Source organism: Dunckerocampus dactyliophorus, chromosome 11, assembly GCF_027744805.1.
Source record: "Dunckerocampus dactyliophorus isolate RoL2022-P2 chromosome 11, RoL_Ddac_1.1, whole genome shotgun sequence".
Classification (NCBI taxonomy): Eukaryota; Metazoa; Chordata; class Actinopteri; order Syngnathiformes; family Syngnathidae; genus Dunckerocampus; species Dunckerocampus dactyliophorus.
Genome location: NC_072829.1, coordinates 31426806 through 31442090, shown reverse-complemented (window position 1 = coordinate 31442090; position 15285 = coordinate 31426806). Strand labels below are relative to the sequence as shown.

At 44.3% G+C, this 15285-nt stretch overlaps 1 protein-coding gene across 2 annotated transcripts in view; it reads right to left on the bottom strand.

Moving 5' to 3' along the window:
• Positions 1 to 2282: 2282 nt before the first annotated feature.
• Positions 2283 to 15285, bottom strand: part of si:rp71-46j2.7 (uncharacterized) — a 29294-nt gene continuing 16291 nt past the window's right edge. The window contains exons 7-16 of one of the 2 annotated variants that reach the window (XM_054792449.1): positions 14741 to 14931; positions 14541 to 14651; positions 14269 to 14394; positions 12050 to 12148; positions 11402 to 11560; positions 7955 to 8525; positions 6408 to 6471; positions 6159 to 6337; positions 6003 to 6091; positions 2283 to 2743 (exon numbers count right to left, since the gene is read on the bottom strand). In XM_054792449.1, the coding sequence (XP_054648424.1) occupies positions 2702 to 2743; positions 6003 to 6091; positions 6159 to 6337; positions 6408 to 6471; positions 7955 to 8525; positions 11402 to 11560; positions 12050 to 12148; positions 14269 to 14394; positions 14541 to 14651; positions 14741 to 14931 (1631 nt within the window). In that variant the 3' untranslated portion in view covers positions 2283 to 2701. Of the gene's footprint in view, positions 2744 to 2766; positions 4834 to 6002; positions 6092 to 6158; positions 6338 to 6407; positions 6472 to 7954; positions 8526 to 11401; positions 11561 to 12049; positions 12149 to 14268; positions 14395 to 14540; positions 14652 to 14740; positions 14932 to 15285 lie in introns of those variants that run through there. The other variant, XM_054792448.1, reaches the window with a different exon arrangement.

Here is a 15285-nt window from a genome sequence, read left to right as displayed (position 1 = left end):
CTGCGCAGACACCAGGCGTGACGCGGCTGCCACTTCCTCCCCGGAGAAGGTGCAGCCCGCCAAAATAAGGGCGTTCACACCTGTCCTGCAGTGCATGTCATCCTGTCATGATAAACGTGTCAATGATATCGCTTTCCAGGAGGTCATGTACATTTTAGCCAGGATAAACATGCTTTCAGAATCTCATGTTAAATCAGGGGTGTCCAAACTGTGGCCCGGGGGCCTTTGCCGCGCCACATTGAAGAAATAAAACACATTTGGAAAAAAAAACAGCAAAAATCTATTTAAAAAATAGATCAAAAAGGAACAATGTAAAGAGAAAAGGTGGACATGTTGATACTAATAACTAGGGGTGCATGATAATTATTGGGCCGATATGAGGCAATTATGACATTGTACTGATAAATCCCATAACATTAAAAATTATGGGACATGGAGAAAAAAGATTGTATGTTCAAAAAAAAGACACATTTTTGTGAAAGCTTGCAAAAGTTTTGCGTTATCTTGCAAAACTATGTGAAGCGACGGGACACACTTCCTGTCATAGCTTGCCTTCACATAGCAAAAATTCGGTGGAAATGCATCATTTAATTTCCGTCTTCAGAATTTGCCCATCTCTACATTTGCGAGATCTCGCAAATATTTTGTGTGCTCTCTTAAAAATTAATCTTTTTTTTAACCCATCGATTTTTTTTGTCCATGTCCATAAAAAATAGTTCCAATAACCGCTCATTTTAAAAAACGCTCCAATGAGGTGAGATTACCCATACTGTGCAGGTAAGCAAATCCAGCGCTCCTATCTTGCGTGTGACGTTAAGGGCCTGTGGTAACTTCCCCTCAGCTCAATGATAAACAAACATTCACTTTCAAAGGAAGACATTTCACGTGCGAGTTGTCTGAAACACCAGCACTGTGGTGTTTGAAAAGGGTTTGCCAGACGTCCGTGGTGGCGCACCGAAGCGTGTCCGAAGGTGGCTCCCTTCACTCTATACTCCGGTTCTCCTGACCTCTGTAGCGACCCACCAGTTGCTTGGAGCGTGTGTCCGAATACAGTGCACCTTGCTGGGAGACAGCAGGTGGCTCCTCCCCCTCTATACTCTGGTTCTCCTGATAGTAGTGATGTAGTAGTAGTCATGTCATCATATTTCATTAGGACTAATCAACAAATCCTAATTAGTTCCAGTCCTTTCTTACCTCCATGTGTGCACAAACTACCCTTACATCTACATTTTTTTAAAAGTAAATATAAAAAAGTTATCGGTACCATATCTGCCTTGAGAAGCAGAATGTCATCAGTTTGAAAAAAAAGATATTGTGCATCTCTAATAATAATAACTAACAATAACATAAAATGAATGAAATATCAACGTGGCATCCTGCAACTTTGGATTTTTCAATATGTGGCCCTCAGTGGAAAAAGTTGTTAAACCCAGCAGGGACGTGATGGCCTTATGGGGGCCCCAGGCAAGATGCTGTTTGGGGGGCCCTGGTTTGTCAATCTACGACGAATAAAATCAAAGATGCCACAATTTACACCAGCAAAACAGGCTGCAGTTCCAACTGAAACATCTTAAATGGATAGTTAGGATGTTTTGACATGAAGTTGTATGACATCCCCATCAGCAGTGCAGCCCATCAACAGCGACTTACGCCCCCAATTGGTCCGTGAGTCCGGCTCTGGTTGGAGATCCGTGACGAGTAACGTAGTTCCGCTTAGTTGCTGGGTCATTTAAGTAAGGAGTTCGGCTTCTCAAAGCAATATGCATTCAGAAGAGTCAAACATTGCACCACAAAATGTCTCATAAAAAATCAGACCTCACAAAACGCTTGCCGTGATATTTGTCTCCCGCCGTATTGCCTGTTCCTTCTTGTGTATGTGATGAAGACGCTCGAGCTAATGCCACTCTTCTTCCGCCATCTTGTTTATGTATGCGTTCCACAGCGGATGACAGCGAGCTTGTTCCTCCGACCACAACCGGACTCACGGGACCAATTGGGGGTGTAAGTCACTGTTGGTGTACTAGACCGCTGATGGGGATGTCATACAACTTCATGTCAAAAATCCTAACTATCCCTTGCAGTTGAGCCCCTCAGTCAAGTTAAACTGAAAAAAAGAAAATAACAATCGTCCATAAATCAATAAATAAAACCCAGTGTAGCGTTTACACCTTAAATGCATCAACATCATAATAAGAAAACAATAAATGTGGCAAGAGCGGGCAATATGTGTTCAACATGTCCTGCCCCTTGGCCATGCCTATAAAAGACATTTGAAATCTCGTAGGTTTGTATCCTGGTAACATAAAAGCAAAATGGGACAGGTCTACACACTGAGATTGTGAGTACAAATGTGTCACCTTTATTTATTTTGACAGTTGTTAGAATACTACAGCAAATAGTCAAATGCATTAAAACAGTAGGAAACAAAATCATACAAAGGCGAAATAAACGGCTGGACTTCTCTGTGTTAGTGTTTTTCCTTGTTTTTCGGCATCCTTTCCTGTTTAGACTTTTATTTTGTCATACCCGTTTCCTGTGTTTGTCCTCCTGTGGCACCTTTACGTTCTGTTTAACGCTGGCAGCTGCCCAGCGTGTCGGTCAGGGCGGCCCGTCGTCGGACAGGCGAGGCGTACACGGTGCCCCCAGTCCTGGTTGTCATGATCACCATGGAAGCACGCCGGATGCTCGGACAATGTGTCCGTCATGAGGGCTCGTCGTCGGACAGGCGAGGTGTCCTCGGCCCCTACACATGAAGACAGGACATTTTCATGCTCCTCAGATGAGGCTGCACATGCAGCACTGGAGCCCCCTGTTGGCTTGGGGTCCCGAGGCAGTCGCCTAGTTCGCCTGTAGCAAGATACGGCCCGGAAACTAATGATGTGCAATTCCACTGATTTCGTTTCCGATCCGATACAGATTCAAATTCAGATACTCTATGCAATGTGTCTGGTAAATTTGAAAAAGTAGTTTGTTTCATATCACAGCATAAAGAATACAAGACATTTACTTAATGTACTATTTAACGTTTAACATATTTAATATTCAAATCAATTGAAATGTAAAAAAGAAATACATTTAAATAACTAAGTCATTATTTGAAGTCATTTAATGATTTATTTTAAACCCGGAAGTATACGAGGTAGTGGGGTGATGCACAATGTAGCCAAGCTAATATACAACAACAATAAAACAGAGGACACAATCAAATACGTGAAAACTGACAGGGCCGCACGGTGGCCAACATGCCAACTAGTGATTAGCATGTTGGCCACACAGTCAGGAGATCGGGAAGACCTGGGTTGGAATCTGTGTGTGTGTGTGTGTGTGTGTGTGTGTGTGTGTGTGTGTGTTTGCATGTTCTCCCTGTGCGTGCGTGGGTTTTGTCCGGGTACTCCAGTTTCCTCCCACATTCCAAACACATGCATGTTAGCTTCATTGGAGACTCTAAATTGTCCATATTGTTGTCCTCGTTTGCTGATAAAGTGAGGCTACCACCAGCTTGCTGGCCTGCTGCCACTCTGCACGCTGAGTTGGATCTTGGACCAGACACTTTCTGCTTGTCGGGATGTCACCCATAATATGTTGCAGAAGCATTCATTATACACCATGACTTTCTTACATGCAAGTGTGAATCGGACAATAAAATACATAAATGTAATTTGTGAAACGCTTGCAGTACCGCTACACCCTGAAGGGGTCATGTGTGCGTGAGCTGGAAGGTGCTTGTTGCTGCTGTTCTGCCATTTAGGAAACGCCAGCATTGTTTTGTTTTGACACTTGTAGATTATTAGGGGCACATTGGAAAAAAACATAATCTGAGATTTCGACAATAAAGTTGTCAATTTACAAGAAAAAGTCGTAATATGAGAATAATGTAATTTACCAGAACAGATAAATGGGACTAAGACGTACTTTAAACATTTTTTGTTTAAACAAAAGTGAATCAATCTCGTCTTTTTCTTATCATCTTAATGACCAACCTGTATTAACATTTTAAAAAAATCCAAAAGAGTCAGTGCCTCACCAGCCATGAACCTCACTGCACATACTAGTTAAACCCCTCAAAAAGGTGACTTCAGTTTTAGTGTCTTTCACGAACGAAAATGTGGCCCCTACATCCTTTCATTTTTCTATATCCCACCCTCAGTAAAGAAAAAAAAGTTTGGACACTCCCTCCTAATATTTCCATCCTAAACAAAGGTAGCATGAATGATACGTGATTGCAGTTTAATCAGACAGGAATCATGACAAGGACCTTACTTCACCCCTCCTACACCTCCAATGAAGCACAGGAACCAAAGTCACAGTCTTATTAAAATACGTACTCTAGCTATGCTGTACATTGAATATATTTCACAGCTTCCAATGTTCAAGTTTCCTGCGGCGGTCCATGTTTGACGTGATGATTAGAGGAGGAGATGATCTCTTGTGTAAATAAGTCCCGTCAATCAGGATAGAAAAGTCAAAGCTATGCTGACGAGCATTGTCGTCTGGGGAGTGTCAGCAATATCGCCGTATCACAACGTGAATCCATTTTCAATCAAATGTCATCACAAACTCACTTCATCTTTCATTTGAGGTCAAATATCAGCAAGTGGGTCCTGGCACAGTTTTCATTCTTGACGGGTTTAAGGCTTTTCAGGGTGTTTAATAAATAAGTGTACATTCTTCAAAACAAAACAAAAAAACAAAAGATAATAAAAATGAAAAAGCACCATTAAAGACATTCAGAGGTCAAGCAGTGAGGTTGGTCACTTTCAGCAGGACAGCGGTGCCCAGACTGAGCGAATGGTCGTGAGGGAAAAATTCCCGTAAGAGAAATGACAAAAGCATCTGAAAGGGGGGGGGGGGGGGGGGGGGGGGGGGGGGGGGGGGGAATCATAATAATAATAATAATATTAGATTGGAGGTCATTGAAATCATACACTTTTGATATACAGTCATCCCTCATTTATGGCAGTTCCATTGGTTCCTGACCCGGCCGTGATAAGTGAATTTCCACAAAGTAGGATTCCATATTAAGAAATGGAATATTTTGGTGGCACAGAAAACCCGTTTACAATCTTCTAAATACACTTTTTAACATGATTACAGCCCTCTAGACATGACATAACACCCCTATAGTCACCAATATAGTAGACACAATCAGACAAAATAAGACATTCGACAAACTAGAAATGTGCAATTTCGGGAAAAATGGCATGTGAACGCTGGTGATGGCGCTGAACTGCAATTCTGCACTCGCTGTCCAATCCTGCGGCCAAAACCCGACGGGCTGACGCCGGACTGAAATGCTGTATCTAGCATGCTAACTGTTAGCATGGTAAGTCTATGTAGGTTTATACATATGAAAAATGGCCTAAATGCAAACACTAGCATACTAATAATGTTAACATGCTAACTGTTAGCATGCTAACATTAAAAATGAAAACATTATGTACATTTACCTTTGAAAACTTTGAAAACGTTATCATGATAATGGTTAGTATGGTAGCTTGTTTAACTGGGTTGAGCACTACTGCCACCTAGCTAGAAGCAGCCAATGAAATAAGAGATCTTTAAAAGGATCAAAGGAGCATCAGCAGCAAATCAGAAGAGCTCTGAGGTGAATGTGTTCCCTGGGAACCTCAGTGAGGAGTCTGGCGCCTGTCTCACCCAACACTGACACCTAGTGGCCGATGCAGAACACTGCATTCACAACTGCCTTCCATGTGTATTGGAGTTCATTTAGGTCAAGAATAAGTAGCATTTGCTTCAATACAGCTACAGTATATTTGTTCTTTATACCAATAATAGCCCTTTTATTTATTAATTCATTTGTAATAAACCCCGATATAGTGAGGCACCAGTAACGACCTTCATTTGGGCGAGGATGGTCCTGGGTGTCGACAGACAGCCAATGGAATCCTTCGGCTCATTTTTTTGGTCTACCGCTTGACTTTTTTGTTTGAAGAAGTGTTAGTGAATCCAGCGTTTGAGATGATGAAGGGAAAGTAACTTACGTAAGCCAGTGCTTTGTTTTTGTCAGCGTCCTGGAAAAGGTTAAAAACGTTCTCCATGTCGGTCTTCTTGAGGACGAGGTAGTGCGAGTCTACGAGAGAAGAAAACATCAGCCATCGTCACGCAGCAACCAGCGCTTATCATGAGCGGCGTCGTACAACGGGCACTGATGAGGTTGTGCGCTCGCTCCCTGCTCTCGTTTTTCTCCTCATCTGTGCGAGGCAGAGGAGGAGGGGGGGCGGGGTCGTGAGGCCACAGTTTGTCGCACAGAGTGTTGATGTAGGCGGCCATCTCCGCCTCGCTCGGATTCATCTTGTTCAAGAAGGAGTTGACTTTCCTGCAGAGACCAGGATCAGCGCAAGATGAGAGGGCACGCGTGGCAAGGAAAAGGTGCCAACCTCACTCACCTTTTCAAGATGGGCATGACGGGTTTCAAAATGGCGTCAAATATGTTTATGAGAATGGAATTTCCTACGAAGACAACAGCAGTGTTAGACAAACTAAACTTTCTCATCAGGAGTTTATGACGGGAAGAAAGACAAAAAGATTAGAAAGTCAGAATCATTCGAAAAGAAAATCACACAACATTTTAAAAGAACGTAGAACGTAGAACATAGATCGTAACGGCACTGTTGACAAAGCCTCTCCTGGCAGCACGTTGTACACGCACCCACCTGTCAACTTGTGGCCATGGAGATTTTTTAGGATTAGCTTTGTTTGTTTGCTTGCTTCATTGCAGTTGGAGTTTACTCCGCTTTTAGCTAGCCCTCACCAGTCCCCTTCACTCCAAACTCCATTAGCCTTTTCACATGCATATTCCACCGCGCGTGGGTTTCTCCGGGTACTCTGGCTTCCTCCCACATTCCCCCCCCAAAAAAACATGCAGGTGAGGTTAATTGGTGACTCTAAATTGTCCATAGGTATGAATGTGAGTGTGAATGGTTGTTTGTCTATATGTGCCCTGCCATTGGCTGGCGACCAGTCCAGGGTGTCGCCTGTCGCCCGAAGTCAGCTGGGATAGGCTCCAGCATACGCCCGCGACCCTAATGAGGATGAAACGGTATAGAAAATGGATGGATGCATATTCCACCACTTGCAGCTTGTAATCTTTCTCTTTGTCCGTCTTTCTCAGTTGTCTTTAGAAGCTGAAAAAAAGGCTGAAACCATAAAATACTTTGCCCTTTTCACCTGCAAAGGTTTGCATGTGGCTAGCCCCTCATTGTCTTGATACATCTGCAGTGGTAAAGGAGTGATACTGTATGAGTAGCAGATACTGGCTGCGATATCTTCATATGTCAGCTAAAAAGAGAGAAACTTTTCTCTTGTTTGGGTGGCTTTATTTCAGAGCGGGCGGCAACATCTTGTCTCCAGCATAGCGACAGCATAACTGACAGCGCCACACATGCCACACATCAGTGCCATCTATGGGCACAGAAGTGTAACAACGTGACACGTACACTTTATAAACACTGGCACGTAAGCCTCCAGCGCCCTCTCGTGGCTGTCCGTGTGAAAAACACACACAGTCGCTCCGCAGTAAAGTTGCAGGACCAACCCAACCATGACAAAAGTGAAACTTGTGGTGGGTAATACGGTCATTAACAGCGTTTGTTCACCGATACGACAAAGCTGAGATAAAACATATCAAAGTTGTTAGCATATGTTGATTTACTGAATATCACCCTTTATTTTTCACTGGATGAAGTCTGGACCCCCTGCTTTCCACCATCTCACTGAAACCGCTTGACAGAAGTTAGGCAAACTTTGTGTGTGTGCGTTTCTAACAGCCTGTCGCCAAGCATCACATCTACTTTGACTTTTCAATCATTTCATCTTTGACAGCTTCGGCTGTTAGTCCAGCTTCAACAAAACATCTTCTTAACGCAGCTAGAAATAGCATAAAGACTAAACACTCCTTTGAGGATATGCAAATGAGGTGAATGCAGACACAAACCTGATATTTCCTTCAGCAGATCAAAAATGGCTTTGGTGGCCTCCAGCTGCCCCCGGGTGCCTTGGCTTCTGGCACACTGCCATCCATCCTCCGTTGCCAAGACCACCTTGGACTTGTTGGACGCCTTCTCCTTCTTAGCTGACCTGGCGCTGAGAGGCAACCATGACGGGCCCTCCGTGCTTTCCCCGTGACGGTGTCCGTTTCGGCTGCAGGTGGTGGGCGTGTCGTCCGGATCTTCATCGCTGGGGTTTTTGACGTAGGCCAGAGATTCTTGTGATTTTGACCGTGTCAGTCCCTTGATGATCATTTTAAAGTGCGTCAAAGGGTTGTCTGAGTCCTCCAACTTGTCCTGGGCACAACATTTACTTGAGGAATCAGAGTTTAAAGATGATTGTGGTTCCTTCTCTGCTTCTGCTTCCTCCGGCGGCTCCAGGAGAGGCTCGCACGGAGAGATGACAATGGCAGGAACTGAAACGCTGCTAACAACACAGCTCGTCTCAGTGGAGCCAGGTGGATTTGAACTGTCTGTTGTGCCGATTTCTTTTGATGCTTCTGTCGGCGGGATAGAGTTCTGTGAGGACAAAATAAGCAAGTTGTGACTTTCTTTGGGAAAGACACATCAATGATCTTGTAACAACAGGCAACACCAGCAAGATAATTCCTCAATGTTATTACTGTGCACATAACCTGCGTTCCGGTAATATGTCAGCCAAAATAGCTACGTAGCGTTCATTATACACACACTTGATGCATTACGTCCAGTTAGTATTTGCTATAAACATTACACATATTATCCATGACGTAACATTACACATACACAAGACATGAACATGATGATGTAAAAGACAAGGCAGCCGATGTCAAGGCAACATTACAAAGCTTTCAGCAATTGACACGTTTTCCTTTTCATCATGATATAACAGTTGAAGAAAGGGGGGTGTGGAAAACATTTCTGTCGTGGAGTTCTTCATGACGCGACGCGAAGCAAAGCCATCAAGCTATTGCCTTCTTTTCTACACAACTAGCTGCTACAAGTTAACACAAAACGTTTGCTATAGATACACAGTAGACATCTTACCGCTCACTTCCTTTATCCCTCATCACAGTCATAACAATGAAACTTGCATCTCTGCGTAGTTTGACACGTCTGTTCACCACGTAATCTTCACCGCAGAAGAATAAGAGCGATTCAAGAGGGGAGCTTAATGTCAGCTGACTGATGTCATGTGACATTTGCAAAGTGGGGTTTATGCCAACAACCCAAACTATGTTTGTGATCGATGTGATGAGCACCCAACTTAGGAGTTTAGCCACAGTTTAGGTATAAAATCCATCTTACACATGCATGACGTAATCATTAGTGGCACTACTGTACATGGCACCTCGTTTAACGAGTATCCCCTCCAGACACCACTTAACATGACAGCTTGTTTGCTTGTTTGGCTGCATTAGATTTGCTGCTGGGCCCTCCCAGGAACAACACAGCACACGCTTCATGCAAGAGCGCTTCTTTAGATGACGAGTGACTCTGAAGTGCACTCCTCTTAGCACAATTCTTCTCTCCAAATGTGTCGTTTGTACTCTGGGTCAATGTGGCAAGACGGTAAAAAAGGAACATTAACAGTTACATCTGGGGCATGTACTCCCTGGCCACAACATTAGGTACCCCCACATATCTTTTTTTTTTCCTTCCATCCCCTGTCCTGTCCAGCCTTTGAGGCAGATAGAATTGTAGATCTAAATGCCCTGAAGTGCTCAATAGATTTACTCTGCCAGGGAGAACTGTGATATACACTTCCCCTGTTATACAGAATTTATTTGACTTGGATGCATGTTATTATGCAAGTTTGGAGCAACCAGACCGGAGCAGGAGGGGTCAGAGAAGAAGAGAAAAGAACACAGAGGGGGGTGTACGAGGATAAGAGGGGGAAAAAAAGACAGAGACAGGGACAACAGCAGAAACAACAATTGTGACAACAACAACAGAAACATGCAGGACTACATCAGCAAATGTCTGTGATGACTATAAAGACCCTGATGGAAAAGTCAAGATAATATCAACAACCACAATGACAATGCTGCATTGAAACAGTCATAATAGCAGTCATGAAATGATGAACTATGATAGTGATCACAATGACAATACTGCATTGAAACAGTCACACATAATAGTAGTAATGAAATGATGAACTATGATAGTGATCACAATGACAATACTGCATTGAAACAGTCACACATAATAGTAGTAATGAAATGATGAACTATGATAGTGATCACAATGACAATACTGCCTTGAAACAGTCACACATAATAGTAGTCATGAAATGATGAACTATGATAGTGATCACAATGACAATACTGCATTGAAACAGTCACACATAATAGTAGTAATGAAATGATGAACTATGATAGTGAACAGAGTGATAATTACTGTAATGCACATCACTGTAAAAAAAACTATAGTCATACTGCTGAAATCACCGTCGCTGTAATAAAACCAACAACATAATAACACCCTGGTTAAGTCAGTGAGTAATGTGGGGAAGTACGTATGTACTGCGAGTGTGCATATGTACGTGTGTACAGGTATCTCTGTAAAGTATGTGTGCAAGTCTTCATATATATAAAAGGTGCAGGAATGTACGAGCGTGTAATTGTCACTGAGATTGCATGAGAGGAGAGGGCCCCCCCTCCACCATCCAGAGAGCCCCGCCCCAAATATCCCGGGCGAGCCCCCACCGCCAGAAAGCCGCCAGGCCCACAGGTGCAGGCAGCCCAAAGATCAGCGCCCCAAGAGCCAGCCCAGAGAGCCCTCCCCCCCCGGGAAAACCAGCAAGGGGCCGCAGAGAAGTAATCCCAACCAAAGACAGGGCGCCGGCGGGCCGGAGGACAGACAATCCACAAGACCAGCGAGAGATCACACCCCACAAAGGCAGACGAGCACCGGGGGCCACACCCAGGCAGGCCCAGAGACGCCCCCGCAACCGGAAAGGAGCCCGCCTACGCCGGAAGCGCCCCTCCCCCACCACTGCCACTCCCAGGGAGCGGAGCCCGGCCCGCCCTGGGCTAGCCCCCGCCCGACCTCCCACCCAGGACCGCCCCGCCCAGGGACGCAGGAGGCACCCCCCCCCCCATCCACCCGGCGGAGGCCCAGGAGCCAGAGATGTATCGCCCAGCACCTGACCCCACGGAGCAGACCCCTGTATGCCCCCTCCCCCCAAAATAAATAAAGAAATAAAAGCACCCACACATACTGTATATATACACACACACACGCGCACACACAGTGGTCGACTGCCCAACACCCGGAAGCCTCGCTCCCGGATATCCCCCGTCGGCAACCCAGGGCGCAGCGGTACCCCCACATATCTAATGTGCTCCAATACAAGAGCTCAAATTTCGGGTCTTAAAAAAAAAGAGAACACACACGGAAAGAAAAAAAGTTACCTCTTCATCCTCTTGACCCGGGGTCAGGAAGTAAGCCAAACCGCTCAGAAGGCCCCACACGCCTCCATAATGTTGCTCCTCACTCAGCAGCTTGTCGAGAGGACAGAGGAACTGGAATACGGGTTGTGTGTGCCCAATCAGAGTGTCCGATATCAAGTCCTGGGAAAGCAAACGTCAGAGGATGTTCAAGGAAAATTGCACTTTTCCTTTTTTTTCCCCCATCTTTCCCATTATCCACAATCCTTATGTGAGACATGAACACACGTCTCTCTTTTCTGTGCGTTCTTAAAGACATACAAACAGGTAAAAAGAGGCCGCTAATGAATGCATGTAAAGTTGATTTTTATTTCTATAGCACCTTCCACAAGTCACAAAGTGCTTCATAATCACATTAAAACATCACAGTATACACACAGTTAAGACAGCCCAAATAAAACAAGAGTTTTCAGAAGGCGGAATCGGTGCATTACGTGCATCTTAGCTGCCTCTTTTTAACGGTTTTTATATCTTTAGAAAGCAGAGAAAAGAGAACGCGTTCATGTCTCATAAGGATTGTGGGTGATGGGCAAAATTCCCCCCGAAAAAGTGCACTTTTCCTTTAAGTCATGGATGGCACCTGTCGAGAAACCCAAATCATTTTTTCCCCACCTGGAGGAAGTGCTCAACGGATAGTTTAGCTTTTTCTTTGGCCTCATGGCTGACCTCCATCTCATCGAGTTGAAAGATGCTGGGTAAGCTGGTGGAGTCCTGGAAAATGTCCCAAAACAATACATTTTGCAGACTAAACAAAAGTGTAGTGTAAAATACTCAAGCCTAATTTCCAACAGTCTTGAATGCATCATAAGACTTCGTTTACGCTTGCACGCATTTTGTCTCAGCAGTTGTGTGCCAATGAGTAAACTGGTGGTAAACAGGTGTGAAGTATCTGTAAACTGTGCGGGGCTGCGTGCCACTATGTTCAAAGCGCATAATTTCCATAAACTAGTCATGAATGCAACGTGAACACGAATGGGTTAACTTTTCCACCACCTCTTGAAGCAATTTGGGGGGAATTCTCAATGAATTTCCGGAGCATCTTGGATCTTGCTTGTGGTTTTCTGTTAATAACTAATCATCATGCCCAAAGCCATGTCTTCTAATCAGCAATTTCCTCTCTCTTTTTTCTAGTTTATTGCCTCCTTCCCGCTCTTTGCTGCGAGAAAAAATAGACTTACCTTTTTTTATTGCATGAGCTTCTTCGCTGGAGTTCAACATCTTGTAGGTGCCTTGCAAATAGAGGAATTAATGAAGGTATGGGGTGATGCCTGCTGTTGCGTGGCGTCACGTGGGATGCAGCGGGACCAAATAATGCCACAACTGCTTCACCGATACAGGAAGTGGTGGTGACAATGCATACCTATGTGGGAACAATGCATGTCGCACGAACTGCTGTTGTGCACTAGACGTAAACACTACTTGACTGACTACATTTCGTGCCAATGCACACCATTTTCGGTCACGAATTGCGTGCCAAGTGTGAAATTTATGCGCAAACAGAGCACAAACTAGTCTTCATACTTTTCAGGCGTGTCATAAATACATAAATAAATGACACGTATTGCCACAGAAAATTGGGAGACAATACAGAGGCAAGATGCATGCAAGTGTAAACATCGCTTCAAGGGTCCCTGACATGATTTGTCAACTTTGCTTGAATATGTTATATATTGTTTGTATATATATTCTACATTGTTCTATTTTGGAAAGTTAACAAAGTTACATTTATAGTTGAAGGCGCCAGCCATGACGAGCTAGCTCTCGCTGTTCAGCCTCATTTCCGGAAGTGACGCCATCGGAGTACCATCACTCAGGTAAACAAACATGGCGGTGTACGAGACAGAGGATGTTTACTGTGATCATAACCGAGATCTGAGCCATGTGTCAATAGTTTGAGGAGGAAGAAACATTTGGAGATGAAATAGAGAATTTGTAGAACATGGACCTTAGCCTTAAGACATGGAGATGAAGATTGGTTGCCTTCAAAACACAGAATGGTAAGTGGAAATTACTTATCCTTCAATTATTATTCTTTTAAATTGACTCCTTAATGAGCGTAAAGGGGTCTTTATAGCCTGATTTATTTTAGATTTTATCACCGTCGCAGCCACTGCCCCCCCCACAGTAAACGTACATATGGCTGTGAAAAGATGGTTATAAACATGTATAATGCTTTACAGCCTTGTTGCTATCATGGAATAGTGTTTAGAAGCCATTATTTAAACGAGACATGACTTATTCTGTGCTGTGGCAATTTTGACGTTGTTCTTCTGATCTTTTTTCTTTTCCTGTGTAAAGCATCAGGAACAGCATGCTTTTTAAAAATGCGTTTATAGCATACTTTCTAGCCAAATGCTTCTTGTAAAGGTATTCCTTCATAGCATTCAGCAGTGAAGTGATCACTGCAAAGAACAGAACCTGAGGTGAGCGTCCATCTGTCTCTTGTTGTCTGCACTTGCTTCGTCCATTTTTGTCTTAAAGCTTCCTCTTTTGGAAAAGAAAACAAACTCACAATATCACTGGGATACTGTCAACATCCAGCAGCAACACGACTACTATTTGGATGAAAAATATACTGAACCAAGTCCACCATCCAGGTAGAGAAGCGTTTGTTTACTCTGCTTTAGCTGAGAGGTGTCACCCCGATGACGTCACTTCCGGGATGAGGCTGAACTGCGAGCGCTAGTTTGTCATGACTGGGGCCATCAACTATCATTTTTGCAAATTTACCGTTCGCTTTGACAAATGGAACAATGTACAGCATAATTACAAACAGGGTATAACATATTTAAGCAAAGTTGATGAATCATGTCAGGGACTCTTTCATTTACCTGCCACCTGTTTCGGAAGTAGATGAATTCCATGTATTTCTTCTTGATGTCCCAGTGTAGATTTTCAGGACTGTCCCTCTCCTCCAGGTGAACCGTGAAGGTTAGCTCCTCATTTTCCCACTCAGCCTACCACACACAAAAGAAAAAAACACCTACCCAAATGTGGCTGACAGATAAAATACCATCCAAGGACAAGCTTTCACTGAGCCTCTGCAGACAAATCACAGACCCCGCAGGATATTCCCCCCCGTCAGTGATATTTATATACTCACATGAGGGATGCTGACAGCCCAGCAGCCGACGCGCCACATTTCATAAGACAGCTTGAATTCCATCATATCCTCTTGGACGCTTGTCAGGTAGTTCTCCAGATCACTGTCCTCCTAATGGGGTTTGGCCGCAGAGCGACAATGAGTCTGCCATGTCTCACAAATGGCCGCCTTCAGCATTGTGACAGTGCGACGGGCCTCACCCGGTCCGACTCGTGCTGGCTGTGAACGGAGCCCTCTCTGCTGCTGACCTCGTCCTCGTTGGATGCGTCGCCTTGGGCCGCCATGAGCCTCATCACCAGCTCCTGCTCCAGTTTTTTCATTTTCTTCTTCTTGACTTTCTTGGTCTTCATCTTGTCCACAAATTTGGACCAGCCTGCTTTCAGCTTGTCACCTAAAATTCGTATTTGTATTTGTATTTGTGCTTTATTTATCCCACAGCGGGGAAATTCACTTGTTACAGCAGCAAGCAAGATACGCAAGTAAAGAATACATAGTGACTACAACATGGTTCAGGTGGTGCAGGTGTTGTAGAGCCTGACAGCAGTCGGTATGAAGGACCTGCGGAACCTCTCCTTCTTACACCGTGGGTGTAACAGTCTGCTGCTGAAGGAGCTGCTAAGGGAAACAACAGTGTCATGTAGCGGGTGAGAGGTGTTGTCCATGATGGATGTCAGCTTAGCCAACATCCTTCTCATATAAGGAACAAATAAGACAGGAAAATAGATCAAACCTGGAATCCAAGATT